At 50.4% G+C, this 27,970-nt stretch overlaps 1 protein-coding gene across 1 annotated transcript in view; it reads right to left on the bottom strand.

The window, feature by feature from the left end:
* LOC119978546 (methyltransferase-like protein 27) overlaps positions 1-18,862 on the bottom strand; it is a 33,015-nt gene extending 14,153 nt beyond the window's left edge. Inside the window, exons 1-3 of the mRNA XM_038820271.1 lie at positions 18,656-18,862; positions 18,372-18,491; positions 5,152-5,280 (exon numbers count right to left, since the gene is read on the bottom strand). Coding sequence (XP_038676199.1) covers positions 5,152-5,280; positions 18,372-18,491; positions 18,656-18,670 — 264 coding nt within the window. The 5' untranslated portion in view covers positions 18,671-18,862. The remainder of the gene's footprint in view (positions 1-5,151; positions 5,281-18,371; positions 18,492-18,655) is intronic.
* Between the last annotated feature and the right edge of the window lie 9,108 nt (positions 18,863-27,970).

Raw genomic sequence — 27,970 nt, 5'->3', positions numbered from 1 at the left:
CTTCTACTGAGGTCCCTTTGGACCGACCCCACTATTTACGCTTAGCAACCCTATGGTGACTGCAGCTGTGAAGGAATCAGGCAGTTATACAATTCCCCCCCCCCCCCCCCCCCCCCCCCCCCCCCCCCCCCCTCCCCGCCTCCTCAGTTTAGACCTCTGTGTCCTGGGATGAAACTGTATACAGCTGGCCGCCCTGGAGTTTGGCTGGTTAAGTCAGACCTCAACCAGTATATGCTTGCATTAAGAAGGGGGTGGTCGATTACAGGTTCCAACCACTCCAAGCCTCAGCCAACAAGAAGCTGTGTTTGAACATGTTTAGATTAAATGCGGAAAGTGGGGGAGGGGGGGGATCACGGATGGTGACAGTATGATAGAATGAACGCAGACATTAGGCGTGCGATAACAACTGAAACTATGCTTGGTTCCCCAGGGCGCCCGGAGACAGCAACCCCAGGATGCAGAACCCGGCAGATGCAGAAGACACAGCCGGAACTTGGAGGGATGATTCCTGGGATTGGGGCTCTGACCTTCGGAGACACCCCATTGTTTGACTCCGCTCCCACCTAGCTGTCATGCTGCTCCTGTTTATCTTGATCTACCTCATCATCCTCATGGTCCAATTATGTAGGTGGACAGCAGAGAGCACAAAGCGCCAGGACATGGGACCCATGTTTACTGCACTTTACTGCGTTTAATGCAGCCAGACCAATGATCCCCGGTGACTGATACTTGTTTGGCCCTGAGTATCCAGGCTGTCTTGTACATGACCTATGTAGTACTGTAAATTCTTACGGCCAACCTGTTTATATTGATCTGCACTACCGTCTGTATGTTCTGCAATTTGGACCGGACAGTATTCCTTCAGTTCTATATCAGGTTTTTGATATTTTCTCACCTCTGCCAATTGTATCTTACAATACGGACACTTCCATTTCTCTGACCGTATTAGATCCGTTATGGAATGTACATTATATTTGTCTTTGTTATTTGTGTATTCTGTATTAGGGAGTTGTGCATGTAGAGTTAGGGCCCTACCTGACGCACAGGTGACTGGCGATGCAGGGCAGGTACTGGTCCGAGTGTGTGATCCATCGTGCTTTGCCTTATGTATCAGGAGGAGAATCTGTGGATTTTTGGAATGGCCACCCACAAAGACATTGGGCACCACATGGGCACGGATGGGCTGCAGCTTGCAAATGGTCAAAGGCAACAGGCCAGGTGGTGCCTCGGGACATAGCAGCTGAATGCAGGAGGGGGCCATTTTGACCCTTGAGTCTGCTGCGCCATTCGCTCTTTCGACCACTGACGGCAACAGTGGTGAAACCTTCACCAGCCAAGGAGCGGAACATCCACGCCATCCACAGAGAGACCAGAGCCAGGGACACAGACAACCAGCAACAGACATCCAGCACAGCCAGACGACGGATTCCAGATGAGGCCATATCTGCTCTGCACATGCCAGTCACCTGGACCCGAAGTTAGGGTCATTCTTGTGTGTTAGTTTAGAGTGCAACTTGTATGTGTGTGGTCATTTGTCCACCGTTACAGACACACACTGTGGTTTAGAAGGTACAACAGGGGTTGCGAGGGGGGGGGGGGGGGGGGGGGTTGTGGAAGGGGGAGCAGTGACATGGGAGGGGTGGGTCGAGGGGGGGTTGGGGAGCGTGGGTTGAGCGGGGTGTTCACATGCGTCATGGGGATGCGCAATTAAGCAGGGTGTCACTTGCTCGCCCGCTGCCGATATCCACAGCAGCGACCTCCCTTTCCTCCGGGCCAACTACCACATCCAGTGCCCTCTGATCGGGCAGGGTGAGGAGCCACATGTCTGGTGGTCCCCCTCCGGCCCTCTCCTGCTCCCGGCGGTCGTGTGCGGCCTTCTCCTGGGGAGGAGTAGGGTTATGGGTGTGTGGGGGGGGGAAGGGGGGTTGGTTCCGGGGCACAGAGCAGCTGACTCAGGCTGGCCGCCCTGAGGAGGTCGTGCAGTCTCTCGCGGCACTGGATACCAGTCCGGACGACGTTGCCCATGGCGCTGACTGCCTCTGCCACCTGCGCTCAGGCACGGCGAATGGCAGCTCCTGGTGGCCTTACTCCTTCTCTCCTCCATGGCGTCAAGGGGGGGTTTCCAGCTCAGTGTCCCCGAACCGTGGCACTGCTTTCCTTGCAGCCATCTTGATACTGTAGTTGGGACGATGTGTGTGTGTGTGTGTGTGTGTGTGTGTGGGGGGGGGGGGAAGGGGGGAATCATTAAGTGCAGCTGCGGCGTGTGAGTTTCATGTGCGCCAATCACGGACCCGGCAAAACCAGCGCTGTTTCACTTGGAACTGGTTGCGTTCTGCATGGTGACGGTGCTAGCCCATTTCGAGTTGTTGAATTGGTTCACCTGTTGCGCCTATTTTGCATTCGTGAAACACCACTGTTTCCATGCCGACGTCATCACAGTCACCAAATCGGAGAATCCAGCCCAAAGTCTGAGCTACAACAGTTTGTTTCTTCACCTACATGCTAAAGCTCCCTCGGGCAAACATTCCACCTCAGGGTGTAGATTAAGATAAAGCTATTGGACTGGAACCACTCGTCAGATCTGACAACAGTTAACAGTGAAAAGCAAGTGTCTACTCGACTGGGGAATGAGAGGCAGCTTCACAGAGACTACCTGTCATACAACCCCGAGCTAGCCAACAACTAAGCTCGACCCAGAATTTTCACAGAGCATTTTCCCCAAGTCCCTCAGGCAGAGGTTGGGAACCTCCCATTATTTGAAGAGTCTGGTTTTTAAAAATGCCTTAAAAAAAAAACTATTTGGAGCTGCATGATGAAATAAATTAGAGAATGGGGTAAAGGCTTTAGCAGAGAAAATAGTTTCTCAACAATGTAAGGCACTTGTTGAGTGATGGAAAAATTAATCGGCTTAATTTCTCTCTTATAAGAATGACTGCAGCTACTGCTGAATTGTATGAACTGTATGAACTTATAAGAATGACTGCCAAACTGTTTGTGATTTCATTCTTGTACCGAGGTCAAGCAAATACACCCGTTTCTACAATCCAGGAATGCGTTAAAAACTGTTCCTCTTGTTTTCAAAGTTGAATCTGGATGCTGACACAAATTTAAAATTTGCCTTCACGTTTGTTACATTTTCCCAGAGAAAGCTAACATTTCCTTTTCTTTGCCGGTGGAAGTTTTGTGGTCAGGACTTTGAGCTATTTGCTAGGTGGAATTGGATTTATTTCTTAACATAAAACATTTTGTTCCACCTGTTTGGCTGGAGAGTAGTGTTGGCAACAGTGATTAAATGTATTCCTGGAGTTTTCATCACACAACACCCACTCCCTCCCACCTTCCGCAGCCCCCCCCCCCCCCCCCCCCCCCCCCCCCCCACCACCCCTTCGCACCCGCCGTTATTCGGCCAACACGTCCATCCTTGAGAAGCACGGCCATCCTAAACCAATTGGAAAGCAAAAAGACTCATCGCCCAATTGGATGATGCTTGACTGTCAACCAAAGAACCTTTTATCCCCCTTTTCAATATTTTTATTTCTGATAAAGAGGAATGTTCAAAGAAATTTTTTTTTAAATAATATTTTTTGACATCCTGATGAGTTTTCTCAAAGTTTCACACAACAGTGTCCTGGAGATTGATCTTCAATTCCTGGAGACTCCAAGCCAATCCTGGAGAGTTGGCAACCCTACTTGCGAGCGAAGTAAAATTTGGTCATGTCTAACCTAGAGTCACTGGGCTGGATTCTCCATCGGCAGGATCCTCCCTTTCACAAACAGCGCACTCCACATGCGGATTTCCCAACAGCGTGGGCATGCCAACAATGGGAAACCTCATTGGCCCGCTGCCGGCAAGTTCCTACTGCACCAGAAAACGGGTGCAGCGGGTTATAGAATCCCACCCACTGCTTTCACCTTCGGGGAATTAATGGCATTCAACCCTTTTGCTTTCAGTGATTAAGTTCATGTTTGTTTCCCAAATCTGATGCTTACAACCTCGACTTCCTGCAAATCCTTCTGCAACCGAACATGTTCTTGACGAACATTCTCAAAGAGTCAAAGGTACTTGCAGATTAAACACAGGGATAAAAAGCAAATTACTGCAGATACTGGAATCTGAAACAAAACAGAAAATACTGGACAATCTCAGCTGATACGCCTCGCAAAATCTAACCAGGTGTCATGAGGCATCGCAAGCTGGGTCCCACCTACAATGGGTGGGATCCAGTCTCGCACTATTAAATGAGTTTAAGAACACTCGTAACTGTTGCTGACGTTGGATCTAACCAGCTTCTGGCAGCTATCAGTCACCCCAGGGAGACCCTGCCGTTGCACATTAGTACAGGTCCACGCAAATATGGGCCAGGCAGAATAGCAGTTGGGGGTCTCCAAGGCCACTGGAGACCTCTGGGTGGTCCTGGGCAATGTAGGGTGGCTCCCTGGCTCTCCCCTGGCACCTGAGCATCTTGGTACTTCCAGGATGGCACCTCGGCACTGCCAGGATTGCAGGAGCACTGCCAGGGTTCCGAGTTTTCAGCTGGCATAACAAGGGTCACAGCCAGAGGGGGTCATGTCCATGAAAGGAGAGATGAAGGGGCTATGAGAAGTGGAGGAGCCAGAAGGTGGGTATGAAGGGACCTCTGGAAGGTTGGGGGGTGATGAGTGGGAGTCCTGAAAGGTCAGGACCTGAAAAGGGGACTGGGATGGCCTAAAAAGGGGGACCCTCAGCCACCCCAAACACACCAGCACATCCAACATAATCCCCAGCCCCAGGTCACCTCGAAGATGATGCTGAGGATCCATTTGAAGAAGACCTGTCACTGTGCTCACCTGATCCACACCAAAACTTCACACTTCATAGTTTCTCTCCCTCCATCACACCAACAATAAAATTGATATATACAGGAAATAGAGGCTGGGATATTCCAGCACCGCCAGCTGCCGGATTGTCCAGTCCTGCCGAATGCCAAGTGACTTCTGGCAGGATCACCAAACCTCCCGCGGCAACTCCTGTTATGGTGAGGCTGGAAAATCCCAGCTGTCGGCATTCTAGAAACTTCTCACTTATTAACAGAACAATGAATGGTGAGAGCAGTTTGCACTGGTTTAAACTGATATCTTTGTGTATTTTAATGCAGTTTAATCATCTCTTACCCCATCAGCCACTAGTCCTGTTCCACAAGGCACATCAAGGACCAGCGCATTCTCTCGATCTCCCAGATATACAGAGTCCACAGTTTCCACACCGAACCGGGGAGCCTGGTAATCCATCACACTCATGTGCTGTGAGTAGAAAGAGATTTCATTCATGCAACCTGGTCACTGAAGAGTTTTGCTCTGTACAGTTTGTATCTTGGAGCACAGAGTGAGAGGGACCAGTTTAGTTTTAGTTTTAATTTTCCAAAATTTCCTAGATTCAGGGAAGGTTCCATTAGATTGGAAAATAGCAAAAGTAACTACTTTATTCAAAAACGGAGAAAGACATAAAGCAGGAAACTACAGGGCAGTTAGCTTAACATCTGTCATAGGGAAAACGTTAGCAGCTATTATTAAAAATGTTATAGCCGGACAATTAGATAAGGTAATCAGGCAAAGTCAACATGGTTTTGTGAAAGGGAAATAATGTTTCACCGATTTATTCAAGTTCTTTGAAGTGAGAACATGGGTGGGATTCTCCATTTTGTCGGCACCCAGGGATTTCCCAACGGCATGGGGCTGCCCCACAATGGGAAACCCCATTGACCGGCCGGCGTAACGGAGAATCCCGCCGGCCGCTCGGGGAAGAAATGTGGCGTGGCGGTGTGGAGAATGCCGCCCCATGTGTTCTGGATGAAGGGGAACTAGTGGATGTACTGTAATTAGAATGCTAGAAGCCATTTGGTAAGGTGCCACATCAAAGGTTATTTCAGAAAATAAAAACCCACGGTGTAGGAGGTAATATGTTGGCAAGGATTGGCAGCATGGTAGCATAGTGGTTAGCACTAGGGATTCACAGCGCCAGGATCCCAGGTTCGATTCCTGGCTTGGGTCACTGTCTGTGCAGAGTCTTCACGTTCTCCCCGTGTCTGCGTGGGTTTCTTCCGGGTGCTCCGCTTTCCTCCCACAAGTCCCGAAAGACATGCTATTAGGTCATTTGGACATTCTAAATTCTCCCTCTGTGTACCTGAACAGGTGACAGAATGTGGCGTCTGGGGGCTTTTCACAGTAAGCCTACTTGAAACAATAAAGATTATTATTAAGATTTGAGAGCTAACAGGATACAAAGATTAGGTATAAAGGAGTCATATTCTGGTTGATGGCAAGACGTATCAAGTGGTGTGCTGCAGGGATCAGTGCTGGGCTTCAACCTTTTACAATTTATATAAATTTTAAAAACTAAATTTAAAGTGCTCAATTCCTTTTTTTCCATTTAAGGGGCAATTTAACGTGGCCAATCCATCTACCCTGCACATCTTTTTGGGTTGTGGGAGTGAGATCCACGCAGACACGGAGTGAATGTGCAAACCACACGGTCAGTGACCCAGGGCCGAGGTCGAACCCGGGTTTTTGGCGCTGTGAGGCACCAGTGCTTTTTAAAAAAATGTATTTTATGACAAACATGTATCAAAACAGGTTACAGCAAATTAACACCCGGGAAACATACTTCTCAGCAATCAACAGCATCACAAACATCCCCAACGTTTTCTAAAACCCCCATGAAGAGCCCCTTAACTCATACTTTATCTTCTCTAACTGCAGGAAGTCGTACAGGTCACCCAGCCAAGCAGCTACCTCCGGCGGCAATGCCGACCGCTACTCCAGCAATATTTGCTGCCGTGCAATCAGAGAGGTGAAGGCAACAACATCGGCCTTCCTCCTCTCCATGAGCTCGGGCTTCTCTGAAACCCCAAATATCGCCACCAAAGGGTCCGGGTCCCCCGCCTCCTCCACCATCCTGGCTAAGACCGCGAACACTCCCGCCCAGAATCTTCCCAATTTTTCGCAAATCCAAAACATATTCGCTGGCCCCCGCCAAACCTCTCACACTCATCTGCTACCCCCTGAAAGAACCCACTCATTCCATCCCGAGTCACATGCACTCTCTTGCACCACTTTAAACTGTATCAGGCTCATCCTTGCACAAGAGGAGGTCCCTTCTACTCTGCGCAGTGCCTCACGCCATACTCCCCAATTGATCTCCCCTCCCAGCTCCCCTTCCCATTTCTCCTTATTCTTCACCACCCGATCGCCTTCCTGCTTCCCCAGCCACTTGTATATTTCCCCAATTCTTCCCTCCCCTTCCGCATTCAGAAGCAGCAGTTGCTCCAGTAGGGTGTATACAGGCAACCTAGGGAAACCCTCCAGACCTTTTGCGCAAAGTCCCTAACTTGCAGATACCTGAACTCACTCCGTTTCGGCAACTCTACCCTCTCCCTTAGCTCCTCCAGACTGGCAAAGTCTTCCTCTAAATACAGATCCCTCACCTTGACCAGCCCCACTTCCCTCCACCTCCTGTATACACTATCCATCTCCCCCCCTCCCGGCTCAAACCCATGATTCTCGCGCAGTGGCATTAGCACTGACATCCCTTCCACCCTAAAATGCCTCCTCAACTGATTCCATATCTTCACCGTGGACTGCACCACTGGGCTCCCTGAATACCTATTTGGAGCCATTAGCAATGCTGCCATCACAATAGCCCTCAAACTAGACCCCTTACAAGATTCCTCCTCCATCCTAACCCACTCTACCCCTTCTCCTTCCCACCACCGCCGCACCTTGTCCACATTCGCCGCCCAATAATAATGAAGCAAGTTTGGCAACGTCAAACCCCCCTGCTGCCTCTGCCTCTGTAGCAGGGTCCTCCCCACTCTTGGCACCTTTCCCTCCCATACGAAGTACAAAATGATCGTGTCCACTTTCCGAATAAAGGCCTTTGGTATAAAGATCGGGAGAGCCTGAAAGATATACAAGAACCTTGGCAGAATATTCATTTTCACCACTTGGACCCTCCCCACCAACGTTAAGTGCAGCGTACCCCACCTCTTAAGATCCTCCCTGGCTTCCTCCACCAGCTTTGTTAAGTTCAATTTATGGAGGCCCATCCATTCCCTCGCTACCTGAATCCCCAAATACCTAAACCTATCCCTCGCTACCGTAAAGGGCATCCCCCTTAAATTAGCCCGCTGTCCCAGCTAATTCACCGGGAATACCTCGCTTTTCCCTACATTCAGTTTGTACCCCAAGAACCCTCCAAACCTCTCCAGCAGGCCCATAATCCTTCCCATACTATCCAACAGATCCGAAACATACAACAAGAGGTCATCAGCATAGAGCAATACCCGATTACTCCCTCTGTCCCCTCATAATCCTCCGCCACTCCGCCGATCCCCTGAGAGCCAATGGCTCTATAGCCAGTGCAAACAGCAGCGGTGACAAGGGTCCCCTGCCTCGTACCCCGATGTTAGCCAAAGCTTCGTGAACTCATATAATTCGTCCTCACCTTGCCCTTGGTGCCACATACAGCAACCGCACCCATGCCATAAATCTCGGCCCAAACCCAAACCTTCCCAAAACCTTGAACAAGTACCGCCACTCCACCCAATCAAATGCCTTCATCACTGATGTGTTATCTGTGTTGGTCTAACATCAACTGCAACTGGATGCAGTGAAACGAGAAACAGGCTCCCGACACAGGAGATGGTCCAACACTGTTTTATTGAACTTGCTGATTGCTGTACATAATCTGCTGTGGGTTGACACTCTATTAACCTAACTGATAACCTCCTACTGCCTTGACCAGACTCGCTCTCTCCCACATGGTGATGATGTTCATTGGCCTGTGCACTGTGACTATCTCCCTAGCCGTGTCCTGTGAAAGAGGGAGAGACTTAATGCCCTGTGGGCTTTACAGTGGTGGTGTCCTGTCTGGTAATTGGTTGTTCTGTGTCATGTGTGTTCATTGGTTATCATGTGTGTCAATCACTGCCTGTCTGCATCTCATGATATACATGAGTGGATATTATGACATCCACGTCCATGGACACCACCACCTCCGGTACCAGAGCCCCCGACGGACTCATCACCACATTCAACAGCCGTCTTATATTACTCGTAAGCTGCCTGCCCTTCACGAAGCCTGTTTGATCTTCTGCAAACTCTATCCTCTCCGCCACCTTAGCCAATACTTTCACATCCGTGTTCAATAGTGATATGGGCCTGTCCGACCACATTTCACTGGGTCCTTCCCCTTTTTCATGATTAGTGTGACTACTGCCTGTGTCATTGTCTCCAGCAACTCCCCTTTCTCCAGTGCTTCATTAAACACCCCCAACAGATGTGGTGCCAGGTCCGCCACAAATTCCTTATACAATTCCGATGGGTATCCATCCAGTCCTCACCTGTCATAGCCTCATTTCTATCAGTCACTGGCATGTTACTTGTGTCTTCCACTGTGAAGATCGACCCAAAAAACCTGTTCAGTTCCTCAGCCATTTCCTCATCTCCCATTATTAAAACTCCCTTCTCATCCTCTAAAGGACCAATATTTACCTTAGCCACTCTTTTTTGTTTTATATATTTGTAGAAACTTTTACTGTCTGTTTTTATATTCTGAGCAAGTTTACTCTCATAATCTATCTTACTCTTCTTTATAGCTTTTTTTAGTAGCTTTCTGTTGCCACTTAAAGATTTTCCAGTCCTCTAATCTCCCACTAATCTTTGCCACTTTGTATGCTTTTTCCTTCAATTTGATACTCTCCCTTATTTCCTTAGATATCCACGGTCGATTTTCCCTCTTTCTACCGTCCTTCCTTTTTGTTGGTATAAACCTTTGCTGAGCACTGTGAAAAATTGCTTGGAAGGTTCTCCACTGTTCCTCAACTGTTCCACCATAATGTCTTTGCTCCCAGTCTACCTTAGCTAGTTCTTCTCTCATCCCATTGTAATCTCCCTTGTTTAAGCACAAAACACTAGTATTTGATTTTACCTTCTCACCCTCCATCTGTATTTTAAATTCCACCATATTGTGATCGCTCCTTCCCAGAGGATCCCTAACTATGAGATCATGAATCAATCCTGTCTCATTACACAGGACAAGATCTAGGACCGCTTGTTCCCTCGTCAGTTCCATTACATATTGTTCTAGGAAACTATCGTGGATACATTCTATAAACTCCTCCTCAAGGCTGCCTTGACCAACCTGGTTAAACCAATCGACATGTAGATTAAAATCCCCCATGATAACTGCTGTACCATTTCTACATGCATCAGTTATTTCTTTGTTTATTGCGTGCCCCACCATAATGTTACTATTTGGTGGCCTATAGGCTACTTCTATCAGTGACTTTTTCGCCTTAGTATTCCTGATTTCCACCCAAATGGATTCAACCTTATCTTCCATAGCACCAATGTCATCCCTTACTATTGCCCGGATGTCATCCTTAAATAACAGAGCTACACACCTCCCTTACCATCCACTCTGTCCTTCCGAATAGTTTGATACCCTTGGATATTTAACTCCCAGTCGTGACCATCCTTTAACCATGTTTCAGTAATGGCCACTAAATCATGGTCATTCACGATGATTTGCGCCATCAACTCATTTACTTTATTCCGAATACTACGAGCATTCAGGTAAAGTAAACTTATGTTGGCTTTTTTACCAGTTTTGAATCTTAACATCTCGATCAGTAACCTCTCCTAAGTTATATTTCCTCTTAACTTTTCTCCTAATTTTCCTTGTCGTTGAACCCATATCTTCATGTAACAACCTGCCGCGTCGCTTACCATTTATGTTTTTACTTCCAGTTTTATTCCTTTTAGTATTACTGGGCCTATTCACTGAGCTCCCCTCAGTCACTGTACCTTGTACTGTCGCCCTTTTTGATTTTTGACTATGGATTCTCTGCCTTACAATTTCCCCCTTACTTCCTTTTGCTTCTGTCCCTGTTTTACTACCTTCCAACTTCCTGCATCGGTTCCCATCCCCCTGCCACATTAGTTTAAACCCTCCCCCACAGCTCTAGAAAACACCCCCCCTAGGACATCGGTTCCAGTCCTGCCCAGGTGCAGACCGTCCGGTTTGTACTGGTCCCACCTCCCCCAGAACCGGTCCCAATGCCCCAGGAATTTGAATCCCTCCCTCTTGCACCATCTCTCGAGCCACACATTCATCCTATCTATCCTGACATTCCTACTCTGACTAGCTCGTGGCACTGGTAGATTACTACCTTTGAGGTCCTACTTTTTAGTTTAACTCCTAACTCCCTGAATTCAGCTTGTTGGACCTCATTCCGTTTTTTACCTATATCGTTGGTGCCTATGTGCACCACGACAGCTGGCTGTTCATCCTCCACCCCCCCCCCCCCCCCCCCCCGCCCCCCCAGAATGTCCTGCAGCCGCTCTGAGACATCCTTGACCCTTGCACCAGGGAGGCAACATACCATCCTGGAGCCTCGATTGCGTCCGCAGAACCGCCTGTCTATTCCCCTTACGATCGAGTCCCCTATCACTATAGCCCTGCCATTCTTCTTCCTGCCCTGCTGCACAGCAGAGCCAGCCACGGTGCCATGAACCTGGCTTCTGCTGCCTTCCCCTGGTGAGCCATCTCCCTCAACAGTATCCAAAGCGGTATATCTGTTTTTCAGGGAGATGACCGCAGGGGACACCTACACTGCCTTCCTACCCTTGCTCTGTCTTTTGGTCACTCATTTCCTATCTCCCTCAGTAACTTTCACCTGCGGTGTGACCAACTCGCTAAACGTGCTATCCACGGCGTCCTCAGCATTGCGGATGCTCCAAAGTGAGTCCATCCGCAGCTCCAGAGCCGTCAAGCGGTCTAACAGGAGCTGCAACTGAACACACTTCTTACACGTGAAAGAGCCAGGGACAGTGGACGTGACAATGCCACGGGTTTGCCTGCCTGATTGAGGGTGGCGGCTAGGGCGACGTCTGATGTGTCACTCTCCACTTGAAAGGGCAGCATCTTGTTTACTGCGTGCATCCCAGCCTTGGCGATATCGGCTCTGATACGGGCGAAGGCCTGTTGAGCCTCGGCCGTCAGGGGAAAATGGGTGGACTGTATGAGTGGGTGGGCCTTGTCCGCATAGTTTGGGACCCACTGGACATAGTATGAAAAGAACCCCAGGCAGCGTTTGAGGGCCTTGGGGCAGTGGGAGAGGGGGAGCTCCATGAGGGGGCACATGCGGTCGGGATCGGGCCCAGAACTCCGTTCTGGACCACATAGCCGAGGATGGCTAAGTGGTTCATGCTGAACACGCACTTCTCCTTGTTGTAGGTGAGGTTGAGGAGAGTGGCGGTGTGGAGAAATTTGGCAAGGTTGGCATAGTGGTCCTGCTGATCATGGCCGCAGATGGTGACGTTGTCTAGGTACGGGAAGGTGGCCCGCAAACCGTACCGGTCGACCATTCGGTCCATCCCCCTTTGGAAGACCGAGACCCCGTTAGTGACGCCGAAGGGAACCCTGAGGAATGATAGAGGTGACCGTCCACCTCGAAGGCAGTGTATGGACGGTCCGATTTACGGATGGGGAGCAGGTGGTAGGTGGATTTGAGGTCTACCATTGAGAAGACCCGGTATTGTGCAATCTGATTGCCCATATCCGATATGTGTGGGAGGGGGTACGCGTCGAGCTGTGTGTGATGGTCTGGCTGTAGTCCACGACCATCCTGTGTTTCTCCCCAGTTTTCACAACTACCACTTGGGCTCTCCAGGGGCTGTTGCTTGCCTCGACGATGCCTTCCCGAAACCTGATGAAGGTCCTGTCCTGGGCGCTGTACCATCTGCTCCTGGTGGCGACGGGATTGCAATCCGGGGATAGATTTGCGAAGAGGGAAGGTGGATCGACCTTTAGGGTCGCGAGGCCGCACACAGTAAGGGGTGGAAGGGGCCCGCCGAATTTCAGGGTCAGGCTCTGGAGGTTACACTGGAAGTCCAGGCCTAGGAGCAGGGCAGCGCAGAGATTAGGGAGGACGTAGAGGCGGAAGCCGCTGAATTCTACGCCCTGGACCGTGAGTGTGACTGTACAGTACCTATTGATTGCCACGGAATGGGATCCGGAGGCCAGGGAGATTCTTTGATTGGCGGGGTGTACCGCGAGGGAGCTGCGCCTTACCGTATCCGGTTGGATGTAGCTTTCGGTGCTCCCGGAGTCCAGCAGGCAAGAGGTCACGTGGCTTAAAGCTGGTCGATGCGGTGGCCAGGTTGTGCGGACGAGACTGGTCTATGGTCACTGAGACGAGTCATGGCTGGTTGTCGCTGGTGTCAGATGATGGGGTGCCCGGGGGACACGGGTCCTGGAACGCTGGTGGTGCCCATGTGCCATGGGGGAGACAAGATGGCGGCGCCCATGAGCCGCACGTGGTGGGGGTTGAAAAAGATGGCGGCGCCCATGGGCCGCACGTGTTGCACGGAAGGGAAGATGTCATCGCCCACTGGCTGCGCGTGGTCTGAGGGGGAGTAGATGGCGGCGCCCACTGGCCGCACATGGTCCGGGGAGGTGAAAATAGCGGCGCCCATTGTCCCTGAAAGAGGGGGGGTAGGGGAAATAGCAGCGTTTTCGCAGGCCTGGCATACCGCGGCGAAGTGCCCCTTCTTTCGCAAGCCTTACAAAGGGCAGTGCGGGCCGGGCAGCGTTGGCGGGGCTGTTTATGCTGGCCGCAAAAGTAACATCGGGGAACCCCTGGGATTCGCTGGCTGGTGCGTGGCGCAGGCGTATTGGCTAGGTAAGGCCCTCGCTGGGGCGGCCGTCTGTGGGGTCCACGATGCGTAGGAGGGGTGGGCTGCGCGGCTGGGGGTGTAGGCCTGAACATTGCGCAAGGCAACCATCATAGAGAGCGCTAGCTTCTTTGTCTCTGTGAGATCCAGCGTGGCCCCTTCTAAAAGTCGCTGGCGTATGAGGTCCGACCCAATCCCCGTAATAAAAGCGTCCCGCAGAAGGAGCTGGCGGAGAGGAAAGAGCTACAAAGGCACTTCGATCTGCACTCCACCAGGAAAGCAGTGCACCAACTCTGCCAGGCACGGGGGACCCTATACGAACACGGAGACAAAGCCAGCCACCTGTTGGCACACCAGCTGAGAAAGCAGGCAGCCATCAGAGAAATTGTACAAATCAGGGATACCAGAGGCACATTGGAAACAGAAACAGAAAAGATCAACCAAACCTTCAAGGCCTTCTACCAAGGGCTGTACACCTCAGAGCCCCCAACGGGGAAGGCCGGGATGAAACGGTTCCTTGATGGACTGGACATTCCAGTCGTGGGGGAGGGCAGGAAATGGGGCCTGGAGGCACCACTAGTGGTGGGAGAGATCATGGACAGCATTAGCTCCATGCAGGCGGGGAAGGCGCCGGGGCCGGACGGATTCCCGGCGGACTTCTACAAAACATTTGCGACAGCGCTGGCCCCGCACCTGCAGGAGATGTTCACAGACTTGCCAGCTAGGGGCACACTGCCACCTATGTTAGCACAGGCCTCAATCTCGCTGACACCAAAGATAAAGACCCAACGGAATGTGGGTCATACAGACGTCTGCTGAACGTAATAATGACACCATCCGGGGAGAGCATACCAGAGGTGATCGTCTCCCTAGACGCAGAAAAGGCCTTCGACAGGGTGGAATGGAAGTACCTTGGTTCAGGCTTGGAACAGGGTTCACCTCCTGGGTAAAGCTCCTACACAACGCTCCCATGGCAAGCGTACGGACCAACAACACCAACTCCCAATACTTCCGGCTGCACAGGGGCACCAGATAAGGATGCCCAATGTCCCTGCTGCTGTTCGCTCTAGCGATCGAGCCATTGGCAATTGCTCTCAGAGCAGCAAAAAGCTTGAGGGGGATCCAAAGGGGCAGCAGAGACCACAGAGTCTCACTCTATGCAGATGTGAACTGCAGGCGGACTCTTGTCAAGGGTATTTATACAGCAGCACAAGGGGGAGGAGTCGTGGGTGGAGCCAAGGGTGGAGCCCTGTACAAGCTCCTGAGCAGTCCCAGGACTACTCCCCCTAGTGGTCGGGTAACGCTACTGCGCTTACAAAGGAACAGTGTGAATTACTACGTTATATTCACCACATTCACCCCCTGCAAAAAAAATCAAGTCCGGCGGGGGTGGTGGTCTACAAAGTCAGTCTGTCCGGTGGTCGAACTGTCCGCTGTGATCTGCGGAGCACCGAGGTTTCAGCCTCTTGCGGTGGCTGGATGGGTATTGTGTGCTGGAGTACGATGGCGGACTGCAGGGAGGGTTGTATCCGAGCTTCATACTCTCCTGGTTCGACCCAGGACTGGGGGCGCTGGGGCCTGGCCAGCGCGGGTGCGCGAAACTGGTGGGGCGAGCTCGTGGGCTCGGGAGCGCGAGGGGGCGGCACCATCCGGTGTATGGTGAGAGGACCTTCTGTGGGGGTAGAGGGGGCGCTGGATCCGGCGGGTGCCAGATCCTGGAGGGATACAGTGTCCTGACGGCCGTCAGGGAACTCGACGAAGGCGTACTGGGGGTTGGAGTGGAGCAGGCGCACCTTTTCAACAAGGGGGTCGGTTTTATGCGCCCTGACGTGTTTCCTCAGAAGTACGGGGCCCGGTGTCCTCAGCCATGCCGGAAGTGAGACCCCCGTGGTAGTGCCCCTGGAAAAAATGAAGAGCCTCTCGTGAGGGGTCTGATTGGTCTCTGTGCACAAAAGGGACCTAATAGCGTGGAGCGCATCTGGGAGGACCTCCTGCCACTGGGAGACTTGGAGCTTTCTAGACCGGATGGTCAGTAGGACGGTCTTCCAGACCGTCGCGTTCTCTCTCTCCGCCTGCCCGTTCCCCCTGGGGTTGTAGCTGGTAGTCCTGCTCGACGCAGTTCGTCGCTCATGAAGGACGAACCCCGGTCGCTGTGTACGTAGCTGGGGAAACCAACAGGGTGAAGATGCTATGCAGGGCCCTAATGACTGTGTGGGAGGTCATGTCGGGGCACAGGATAGCAAATGGGAAATGGGAGAACTCATCATAGACCATAGAATTTATAGTGCAGAAGGAGGCCATTCAGCCCATCGAGTCTGCACCGGCTCTTGGAAAGAGCACCCTACCCAAGGTCAACAACTCCACCCTATCCCCATAACCCAGTAACCCCACCGAACACTAAGGGCAATTTTTGGACACTAAGGGCAATTTATCATGGCCAATCCACCTAACCTGCACATCTTTGGACTGGGGGAGGAAACCGGAGCACCCGGAGGAAACCCACGCATACACGGGGAGGATGTGCAGACTCCGCACAGACAGTGACCCAAGCCAGAATCGAACCTGGGACCCTGGAGCTGTGAAGCGATTGTGCTATCCACAATGCTACCGTGCTGCCATCTACGACGTTTAGAAAGTAAATGTTCTTGTTAGTTGAGGGGAGTGGCCCTTTGACGTTTAGAAAATAAACGTTCTACCACTGGGCGGCGACAGCCGAGTGAATCAGGGGATGGATCAAGGAGCTAGAAGCTGAGTGGGTGTGTGTGGAGGAGGCCCCCTGTAAGGGGACCTCCCTCTGGGCTCTCGCCATGGCGGCACTCTCATCCCCACCCAATAAACACTCCAGCAGTCCAGTGGTGACAGCCACCCTCCAGTCCTGGAACCAACTACGGCAGCAATTTGTCCTGACCAAAATGTCGGACAAAGCTCCCATCTGCAACAACCATAGGTTCACACCAGCACTGACTGATGCAACCTTTAAATAGTGGGGACAAGACGGAGGGACACTGACAGTCAGGGACCTAAATACGGGCGGCAGGAACGCAACACTGTACGAACTGACAGAGAAATTCCAGCTAGCCAGGGGGAACGAGCTAAGGTACCTGCAACACAAAAACTTCCTACTAAAGGAGACAAGGACGTACCTACAATTGCCACGACAGACATTACTGGAAGAGTTACTGGACACAAGCATCCCAGATAGAGGGAACTGTAGTAACTGGTAGAAAAGTCCGACACCGTACTGGGCGCAAAAAGAAAGAAATGGGAGGAAGACCTGGGGATTGAAATAGGGTGTGGACTTTGGAGAGAAGCACTGCAGAGTGTCAACTCCACCTCCACGTGCACAAGGCTTAACCTGATGCAACTAAAAGTGGTACATAGAGCCCACTTAACAAGAACCCGTATGAGTAGGTTCTTCTGGAGGAGGAGGATTGATGTGAACGGTGCCAAGGAGGCCCGGCCAACCACGCCCACATGTTCTGGTCTTGTCCCAGACTTGTGGAGTACTGGACACCCTTCTTCGAGGCAATGTCCAAAGTGGTGGGGGTGAGGGTGGAGTCATGCCCGAAAGCGGGGGTCTTCGGGGTATCAGACCAGCCAGATCTATTCCTGGGGAGGAGGGCGGATGTTCTTGCCTTTGCCTCCCTGATCGCCCGCCGTAGAATCCTGTTTGGCTGGCGGTCAGCAGCACCACCCAAAGCTGCAGACTGGCTGCCCGACCTCTCAAATGGAGAAAATCAAATTCGCCATCCGAGGGTCAGACGACGGCTTCCACAGAACGTGGGAGCCATTCACCCGATTGTTCCGGGACCTGTTTGTGGCCAACGAACAAGAAGAAAAATAGCCAGGTAGCCAAGAATCAGGGGAAAGTAGCCAAGGCGTGAGAGGGAGGGATAGACTCGGGGTGGGGGGGGGGGAGGGGGGGGGAGGCAACAGCTAAACCTAAGAGAAAAGAAAGGCAAACCAAAGGAGAACAGGAGGGGGGAAGGAGGCAGAAGGGGGGAGGGGGGGGGAAGAGGGAAGAGAGAGCAGACAGGGAACAAGAGAGGCGAACCAGAGAGGTTGGGGGGGGGGGGCGGGGGGGAGGAAAGGGAATGATAGCCGGAAGGAGGGCACGGGAAACGATAACAAACTTGGCAAATACAGGAACAGAGAGCAAGGAGAATACAGGCGAAAGACGGGATGAACGGCTGAATCGGAGATGAACGCGAGATGGCAACGGGAGCGAAAACCGTCCAGGAGAAGCAAGTAACAACACCAACACCGTAATGTTCTGTGTTCTATGTTCTAATGGGATGAATGGCCTCCTTCTACACTGTAAGGATTCTATAACATATTGTCGTTCCTTCAGTGTCAATGGGTCAAAAACCTGGAACTCCCTCTCTAACAACACTGTGGATGTACCAACACTGCATGGACTACGGCAGTAAAAGAAGAAAGCTCAGTAACTCTTCTCGTTCCTCTGGGTGATGCCTCCACAACTACAAGAACATTTTTTCTCGTGGCATCTGATGTAAAATGATTAATACAGTTAGAATGGATGTGGTAGAGGCACCAAACAGAGTAACCCATGCAACAATGACCACAACAGGTGTGAGGAGCAATTCTTTCCCCAGTAGTCAGCTACGGATGGTAAAATGAGAGCGAGAATATTCTACCTGTTCATAGTCCTGAGCCCAAGAGTCATAAAAGTTCACTTGTTCTTCCACTTCCATTTTGCCGTATAAAGAGAGTAGGTTCTTGGTGGCTGCAGCCACGTCAATTCCAGAATTTTCCATCTGTGGAACAAAGAATGCGAGGCAGTAAATTGAGGGTTGGAATCAAACATCCCATCAAAATTCCTATCATTCTCAATGGAAAGAATTGGAATGAGTCGGGAGCATCCAGCCTGTGCAAAATGTTTCAGCGTTGATTCAGAATGCATTTGGAATCAGAACATTACCTTGAGATCTGACATTAATGTTAACTTGACTGCGCCAAAGAGAATATTCACATTGCTGTGGCAGTCCCCACCTGCTGCCTACACTCATAGACCCTCAGTGTGAACTCCCACAATGTCCATACATTCAACTCCCAGTGAGAAAAGGAAGACACAAGGCATGTGATGGCGTTGTGATTGATCATTAATTGAGATCTCAGACTACAAGAGCGAAACTGTTATGACATCTACAACAATATTGATTAATAAGTAACTAAGTATTGTGATAAAAAAAGAACAGGGCACAGTGTTCCACAGCCCAGAAACTAATCTTTCTGCCAAAGACACTTTATTTATCGATCAACATGCGAATTTGGTGTCACATTCCACTGTAGAGTTGTCAATAATAATAATAATCTTTATTAGTGTCACAAGTAGGCTTACAGTCAAACTGCAATGAAGTTACTGTGAAAATCCCCTCCTCGCCACATTCCAGCCCCTGTTCGGGTACACGGAGGGCGAATTCAGAACGTCCAAATTACCTAACAAGCACATTTTTTGAAACTTGTGGCAGGAAACTGAAGCGCCCAGAAGAAACCCACTCAGACACGAGAGAACGTGCAGACGTCGCCCAGACAGAGATCCAAGCCGGGAATCGAACCCCAGTCCCTGGCACTGTAAAACAGTGCTAGCTACTGTGCTACAGTGCTGACCTAATGCTCTAGGATTCCCTCAAGAATGCAGAAAAATAAAAGAATAACATCCACAAGATGGCTGTCAGCAACTCGAGATGGAAAAGCAAATGGAAGTCAAATAAAGCAATTGTTTTTAAAATTTCCTATCAACACTTTTGTTTATTATCATAGAAATATTGGAAATTGCTTGATTGCAAATAACAGAAAAGCAAAAACGTAGACACAAATCAGGACTTAACATTGTTTTGTTTCAATATCATATATTCTTTGGGACCAGTTTTCCAATTTGCGTCTATGTTTTTTGCTTTTCTGTTGTTTGCACTCTGCCCACCCACGCCCCACCGCTCAGGGTGCTGCACTCTGGGACAGCCATCGTCATATTTTGATGCTGGGCCTTCCGCTGCCATCACTGGAGTCCAAGGCTTCGGCGAGAAGTAGGACCTGAGATCCAGGGGCATAGGAAAGAGGTGCCTGACCCAGAGGTTCAGCTTGGACAGTCATTGCCACGCCAAAAGTGTCATGGCGGCTCGGGTCAGAAAACCGCTAATTGGATGATGAAGCATGAGCAATTGGGGAAGAGGGTTGCAGAAGTGGAACCCTCCTGACTCAATCCGCAGCCTCGCCTCACCCCTCGTTGAATCCATGGTTGCCTCCAACGTGGGCATCCAAGCCAGTTCATACTGCGGACCTTTAGGTCATCCCACTGTCCTCTCAGGCTCAGTTCGTGCACACCCTGCCAGCTCAATATGCAACCCGTCCCAATATTAAAGCATTTTATTTTTTAAACCTTTATTTTTAACGAGAACAGTCTTATCTGAAGACAACAAAGGGGCTGAGCCAACCCAGTTGAAGCAGCTGTTTGAAGATATTTAGTTGGAATCCAGAAAGGTTCTAACCAGAGTCCAAAACTGATCCGGAAAGCAAGTACTACTCTACGCCCTGCTTATTTTTAAACAGGATTGAGAGCAATATGTTTCTTTCCTTGTTTTAACGGGAAATGGTATATCAGTGGTTAAGGATTAATTGTAAGCTTTTCTTTTCAGTTGCGAAGTTGAAAAGTTTAATCTTGTATTCATAATTAAGTTTCATTTTAGAAATACCAAAGCCCAGGGTAGCACAGTGGCGCAATGGTTAACACTACTACCTCACGCCGCTGAGGACTCGGGTTCAATCCCGGTCCCGGGACACAGTCCATGTGGAGTTTGCACATTCTTCCCGTGTCTGAACAAAGAACAAAGTACAAAGACAATTACAGCACAGAAACAGGCCCTTCGGCTTTCCCAGCCTGCGTCGATCCAGATCCTTTATCTAAACCTTTCGCCGAAAAGACCTCTCGCCTGTCTGCGGGAGTTTCACCCCACAACCCTAAAGGATGTTCAGGATTGGCCATGCTGAATTGCCCCTTGTCATAATATACACACAAGTATATGATGGTGCACAGACAGACATTGATTGACACACAGGATGACCAATTAACACACAGAACACAGCAGCCAATCACCAGACAGGTCACGGCCACTATAAAGCCAAAGGGCACTAGTTTTCCCGCTCTCTTGGGATGCAGCCTCTGAGACAGCCAGAGCCTGTGAGCTACAACACGAACATCCACCATGTGGTAGTAAGATAATCTGGTCAGGTTAGCCTCAGGTCCCCAGTCAACGCAGCATAGTGTCAACCCACAGTGCAAGTATGTTTAACAGTTACTAGTTCAATAAAAGAGAGTTGCATTTTTCTAAGTGTTGGAAGCCCGTCTCTCTCACTGCTATGGTAAACGCAGTCCTCGCAAACCCACCTTACCCAACACATCATGGTACCAGTGCGTGATGCTAGAGTTTGATGGACCTACCTTGAGATAGTCTGCCTTTGACCAGCGATCAGCCATCTGGTAATCCATCTGGTAATATGGACAGCGTCCGCGTTCCCCCGCCGCTCCGCGTCGCCGGCAACCTGGGCGCCAACTGGAAGATTTTTAAGCAGAAGTTCCAGCTGTATCTCGAAGCCACCAACCTCGAAGCCGCATCGGATGCCAGAAAGATTGCTTTCTTCCTCTCTACTGCCGGGGACCACGCCATCCACATTTTTAACTCCTTCACATTTGCTGAAGTTGAGGACAAATCCAAGTTCAAAACAGTTCTCCTCAAGTTCGACAGCCACTGTGACATCGAAGTCAACGAGAGCTTTGAACGTTACGTGTTCCAGCAGAGGCTGCAGGGTAAGGATGAACCTTTTCAATCCTTCTTAAACCATCTCCGTCTCCTCGCGCAATCCTGCAACTACGGCTCCACCTCCGACTCCATGAACCACGACCAGATTGTTTTCGGGGTCCACTCCGTTCCCCTTCGCCAGCAGCTCCTTATAGTTAAGCAGCTCACCCTCACCATCGCCATCGACCTGCGTCCTACATGAGCACGCTACTAACCGGTACTCCCATATCAAGGCAGCAGCGACGGCGGGGCCAGGCCCTCACGATGTGGAGTTGGTGCAGGCCGTAAAACAGCTCCAGGGCCTGAGTCTGGATGAGGGCAGCCATTTTGTGTGCTTTTCCCGGGCTCCTGCACATTCGCGCAACGACCAAGGGGCGGCGAGGCCAAGGACCGAACTGCGCAGGTGCGCACATCGTTCGACCGCACCGCGCATGCACGGTGGGGCACGGAGCGTCCTGACATCGGCGCCATGACGCTCGACAACTGTGGCTCCTCCGAGTTAAAGCGGCAATGTCCCGCAAAATCTCGATGCTGTCTCCAGTGTGGCAAGCTTGGACACTACACAGCCCTGTGCAGATCTGCTCAACTGCCCAACACACAGCGATCCCAGACGCAGCGCAGGAACGTCCGGTCAGTACAGCAACCCGTTGCAGATTCCGACATGGTTCCAGATCCCGCCACCGAGGATCTCACATCCCCATTCCGGGTTGGCATCATCACCAAGCATACGATGCTTTCCTCAAAAAAGGCCAAGCCCCTCCCAGTGATGAGCATTGATCCGGACGACGAGTGGTGAGCCACCCTAACCATCTACAAATCTCGCATATGATTCAGGCTGGACACCGGCACTTCAGCCAACCTCATTTCACAGTCTGACCTGGATAACATCCACGTCAAGCCGGCCATCCTTCCATCGGCCTGCCAGCTTCTCGACTGCCATGGCAATGCCATTGCTGCCAGTGGCTCATGCCAGCTTGTGGTATCTCAGCGTTCCTTAAGAGCCACCCTGCATTTTGAAATTGTAGGGCCCAACAGAGCTTCCTTGCTCGGTGCTCAGGCCTGAAAGATCCTGAATCTCGTACAGCGGGTTCACTCCATGTCGCCCGCTGAGGCATCAGCCTCGCCGGATGCCAGCTTCCAGACATAATTAAAGGACATCGTTGCACAATATCACAGCGTCTTCGAGGGTATGGACACACTCCCATACACATACAAAATTCTTTTGAAACCGAAAGCCATGCCTGTGGTTCATGCACTCCGTTGAGTGCCGGCGCCCCTTAAGGACCGCCTCAAGCAGCAGCTGCAAGACCTCCAGGACCAGGGCGTCATTTGAAGGTTACGGAACCCACGGACTGGGTTAGCTCCATGGTTTCTGTCAAAAAACCGTCAGGGGAACTGTGCATTTGTATCGACCCCAAAGACTTGAACCGTAACATCATGAGGGAACACTACCCTATCCCAAAGCGCGAAGACCTCACCTGCGAAATGGCTCGCGTGAAATATGTCACAAAGTTGGATGCCTCCAAGGGGCTTTGGCAAATACAACTTGACGCATCCAGTCGGAAGCTCTGAACATTCAACACCCCGTTTGGCCGGTATTGATACAACCGGATGACCTTTGGTATCATCTCCGCCTCGGAGGTGTTCCAACAAATAATGGAGCAAATGATGGAGGGCATCGAGGGGGTGTGGGTGTACATCGATGACATCATTGTCTGGTCTACGACTCCGCAGGAACACATCGATAGACTCAAGCGAGTGTTCCAGAGGATCCACGAGCATGGCCTCCGACTCAACAGCGCCAAATGCTCGTTCAGTCAAGCACAAATAAAGTTCCTCGACGACCACGTTTCGCAGTTCGGTGTGCAGCCAGATGCGGACAAGGTGTCGCCAATCAATGCTATGAAGACACCTGAGGACAAGAAGGCGGTCCTCCGCTTCCTGGGGATGGTCAACTTCCTTGGGGAGTTTATGCCCAACCTTGCATCACACACCACAGCTCTCCGCAATCTTTTAAAGAAAACCACCGAATTACAGTGGCTCCCCGCTCATGAGCGAGAGTGGCGTGACCTCAGGGCGAAACTCGCCAAGGCCCCGGTACTGGCATTCTTCGACTCTGCCAAGGAGACGAAGGTCTCCACTGATGTGAGCCAATCTGGCATTGGGGCAGTACTTCTCCAGCGTGACGAATCCTCCTCCTGGGCCCCAGTCGCATATGTATCTAGAGCTATGACACTTATGGAGCAGCACTATGCTGAAATCGAGAAAGAGTGCCTGGTTCTCCTCACGAGGATTGACAAATTCCATGACTACATGTATGGACTCCCCAAATTTACGGTCGAGACGGACCACAGGCCATTGGTTCACATCATACAGAAGGACCTCAACGATATGATGCCGCGCCTACAACGTATCCTCCTCAAACTCAGACGCTATGATTTCGACCTGGTCTACACCCCGGGCCAGGAGCTCATTGTGGCCGATGCACTCTCTCGCTCCATCACCACGCCGTGCCAGCAGTTGGACTTCGTCTGCCAGATCGATGCCCATGTTGAGTTCTGCGCATCCACGAGGGCCACCTGGAGGCGGAAAAGTGTCGCCGGCGAGCCCGGGAGGCAGTATACTGGCCTGGCATCAATCAGGACATAGGCAACACTGTTCTAAATGTCCCAACAGTTCCAGCCAGCTCAGCCAAAAGAGACTTTGCAGCCGCATGAACTGGTGTCGTCCCCATGGACCAAGGTTGGCATTGATCTCTTCCACGCAAAAGGCCGGGACTACGTCCTCATTGTGGATTATTTCTCTAACTGCCCTGAGGTGGTCAGACTGCATGACCTCACATCAGCGACGGTCATCACGGTGTGCAAAGAGAACTTTGCCCGTCATGGCATTCCAATCACGGTCATGACAGATAATGGCCCGTGCTTCTTCAGTCAGGAGTGGACCGATTTTGCCCGGCAGTACAATTTCACGCACGTCACCTCGAGCCCCCAGTACCCCCAGTCAAATGGGAAAGCTGAAAAGGGGGTACATATTGTCAAAAGACTCCTGTGTAAAGAGGCTGATTCAGGTTCAGACTTTAACCTCGCACTGCTAGCCTACAGGGCGACTCTCTTGTCCGCTGGCCTGTCCCCAGCACAGCTGCTAATGAACCGCACACTACGGATGACGGTGCTGGCTATCCACATCCCGGACCTTGACAATTTTCCAGTCCTGCAAAGAATGCAACTGTCTCGGGCCCAATGCAAGTTGGTGTATGATGCCCATGCCACGGATCTCCCTGCTTTCGTCCCTGCTGACCAAGTTCATGTTCAGCTACCTGACGGTGGCTGGTCTGCCACAGCTGTGGTGGTCAAGCAAGTGGCCCCCAGATCATTTCTAATTCGCATGCCTGATGGCTCCTTTCTTCGGCGTAATAAGAGGGCACTGCGGCTGCTTCCACGTTCGCCGCCTGAACGTAATACCCTGCCTCGCCTGCTGATTCCTCAGGACACACCCTTCCAAGAGGTCACCGATCTGCCTCTTCTTTTGCCACCCTCTACAGTCGATGCAGCTCTGCCCGTTCCAGAGCAGGCGGCCCCTGATCCACCCTTGAGGCGGTCAACCAGAATTCGGCACCCGCCTCAGACTGAATTTATAGACTGAATGTTTCGTTGCCTTGTTCTTCGTTTACTCGCCCGTACATATTGTTCTCTATAATTTGTTATATGCACTCTATCTGCACTAGACACCTTCCCATGTAAATACGGTCATATTATTTGTATATAGTCAGGCTCCTAGTCATATAAATACACTCACATACTTTGCACATAGACAGGCACATTCACATACTCACTATTTATTGAGACATACACAGTTTTTAAAAGGGGGGAGATGTCATAATATACATACAAGTATATGATGGTGCACAGACAGGCATTGATTGATACACAGGGTGACCAATTAACACACAGAACACAGCAGCCAATCACCAGACAGGACACGGCCACTATAAAGCCAGAGGGCACTAGTTTTCCCGCTCTCTCGGGATCCAGCCTCTGAGACAGCCAGAGCCTGTGAGCTACAACACGAACATCCACCATGTGGTAGTAAGATAGTCTGGTCAGGTTAGCCTCAGGTCTCCAGTCAACTCAGCATAGTGTCTACCCACAGTGCAAGTATGTTTAACAGTTACTAGTTCAATAAAAGAGAGTTGCATTTTTCTAAGTGTTGGTAGCCTGTCTCTCTCACTGCTATGGTAAACGCAGTCCTCGCAAACCCACCTTACCCAACACATCATAGTACCAGTGCGTGATGCTAGAGTTTGATGGACCTACCTTGAGATAGTCTGCCTTTGACCAGCGATCAGCCATCTGGTAATCCATCTGGTAATATGGACAGCGTCCGCGTTCCCCCGCCGCTCCGCGTCGCCGGCAACCTGGGCGCCAACTGGAAGATTTTTAAGCAGAAGTTTCAGCTGTATCTCGAAGCCACCAACCTCGAAGCCGCATCAGATGCCAGAAAGATTGCTTTCTTCAGCACAGTGTCAACCCACAGTTTAAGTATGTTTAATAGTTACTAGTTCAATAAAATAGAGTTGCATTTCTCAAAGTGTTGGAAGCCCGTCTCTCTCACTGCTATAGTAAACGCAGTCCTTGCAGACCCAGCGTACCCAACACATCACCCCTTAATTAGAAAAAAATAATCGGGTACTCTAAATTTAAAAAAAAATAAATACCAAAGCTCTATTTCTTCATACAATCACTCCTCGAACGAATCATTATTTCCGTACAGTTTTAAAACAAACTAAAATATCAGGGTGTAGGTCCAGTATACGAGCCACTGTTGGTATCTCGGCCAGATTGGAGAAAAATTGGGGGATGATTAATCAATATCGTTGTAAATGGCACAACAGTTTCGCTGATGTGGTCAAATCTCAATTAATGATCAATCACAACACCATCACATGGCTTGTGTCTTCCTTTTCTCACTGGGAGTTGAATGCATGGACAGTGAGTGATTTTACACTGAGGGATCTGATTCTTAAGTATAATTCCTTGTCTGACTTGGGGTCATTGAACCTAAAGACAGTGAGTGTGTGGAACAATTGCATTCATTCACGTTTTGACTGGAGATGGCTCTTTCAGGTGGAGAAATCTTCTTGGGTGTGGAAGCGAATACTCGGGATGGTTTACAAAGGGAGACTAAAGCAAAACTTTAGGATTTGGTGGAGAAGCTGCAGGTATCCTTATCAAAAGGGAAGAGGGATGTACAAGCTATAGCTCAACATTTAAATTTGCCAGAGACACAGACGGAATCATCAGAATTATCTAGACAAATGAAACAATTAGAAATGCAGGAAAAGGATAAATAGTAGTGAAGAAATTAGAAATGGAAGCAAAGAAGAAGGAGATTAACAATGGCAGAAGAAAAGGAAAAGGAGATATTGGCAATGGCAGAAGATCGATTGATTTATTGTCACATGTAGCAAAGTACAGTGAAAAGTATTTTTCTGCAGCCAATGGAATGTACACAGTAGAAAAATGAATAATCAACAAAGTACATTGACAAATAGTGATTGGTTACAGTGCAGAACAAGAGCCAAACAAAGTAAATACATGAGCAAGAGCAGCTGAGGGCAGCGTGAATGGTGTTCTTACAGGGAACAGATCAGTCTGAGGGAAAGTCGTTGAGGAGTCGTTGAGGGATCTATGACAATGATATCTGCCTTCCTGAGATTCACTTTCAAGAAGGCAACTCTTACTTCCTGAGGCAGCGGGAGGTGTAGGCAGGGAGGATGGCAAGCTTGGAATTTTTGCCATTGATGTAGACGGGAGTGTGTGTCGCACTACGCTTCCTGAAGTCGATTATCAGTTCTTTGGATTTGCTAACATTTAGAGAGAGAGGTTGTTTTCAGTACACCATGCAACCAAGTGATCTATCTCCCTTCTGTAGTCTGATTCTTCATTGTTTGAGATACGGTCGACCACTGTTGCATCATCCACAAACTTATTGATCAAATTGAAGTTAAATCTTGCTACACGGCTTGGGGCCTCACGGTAGCATGGTGGTTAGCATCAATGCTTCACAGCTCCAGGGTCCCAGGTTCGATTCCCGGCTGGGTCACTGTCTGTGTGGAGTCTGCACGTCCTCCCCGTGTGTGCGTGGGTTTCCTCCGGGTGCTCCGGTTTCCTCCCACAGTCCAAAGATGTGCGGGTTAGGTGGATTGGCCATGCTAAATTGCCCGTAGTGTAAGGTTAATGGGGGGGATTGTTGGGTTACGGGTATACGGGTTACGTGGGTTTAAGTGGGGTGATCATTGTTCGGCACAACATTGAGGGCCGAAGGGCCTGTTCTGTGCTGTACTGTTCTATGTTCTATGTTCTATGTACAGTCATGTGTGTACAGGGAGTACAGCAGAGGACTGACTTCACATCCTTACAGAGCCCCAGAGTTGAGGA

Source organism: Scyliorhinus canicula, chromosome 15, assembly GCF_902713615.1.
Source record: "Scyliorhinus canicula chromosome 15, sScyCan1.1, whole genome shotgun sequence".
Taxonomy (NCBI): domain Eukaryota; kingdom Metazoa; phylum Chordata; class Chondrichthyes; order Carcharhiniformes; family Scyliorhinidae; genus Scyliorhinus; species Scyliorhinus canicula.
Note: the sequence above shows the minus strand (reverse complement) of the source record. Positions and strands in the feature narration are given on the sequence as shown.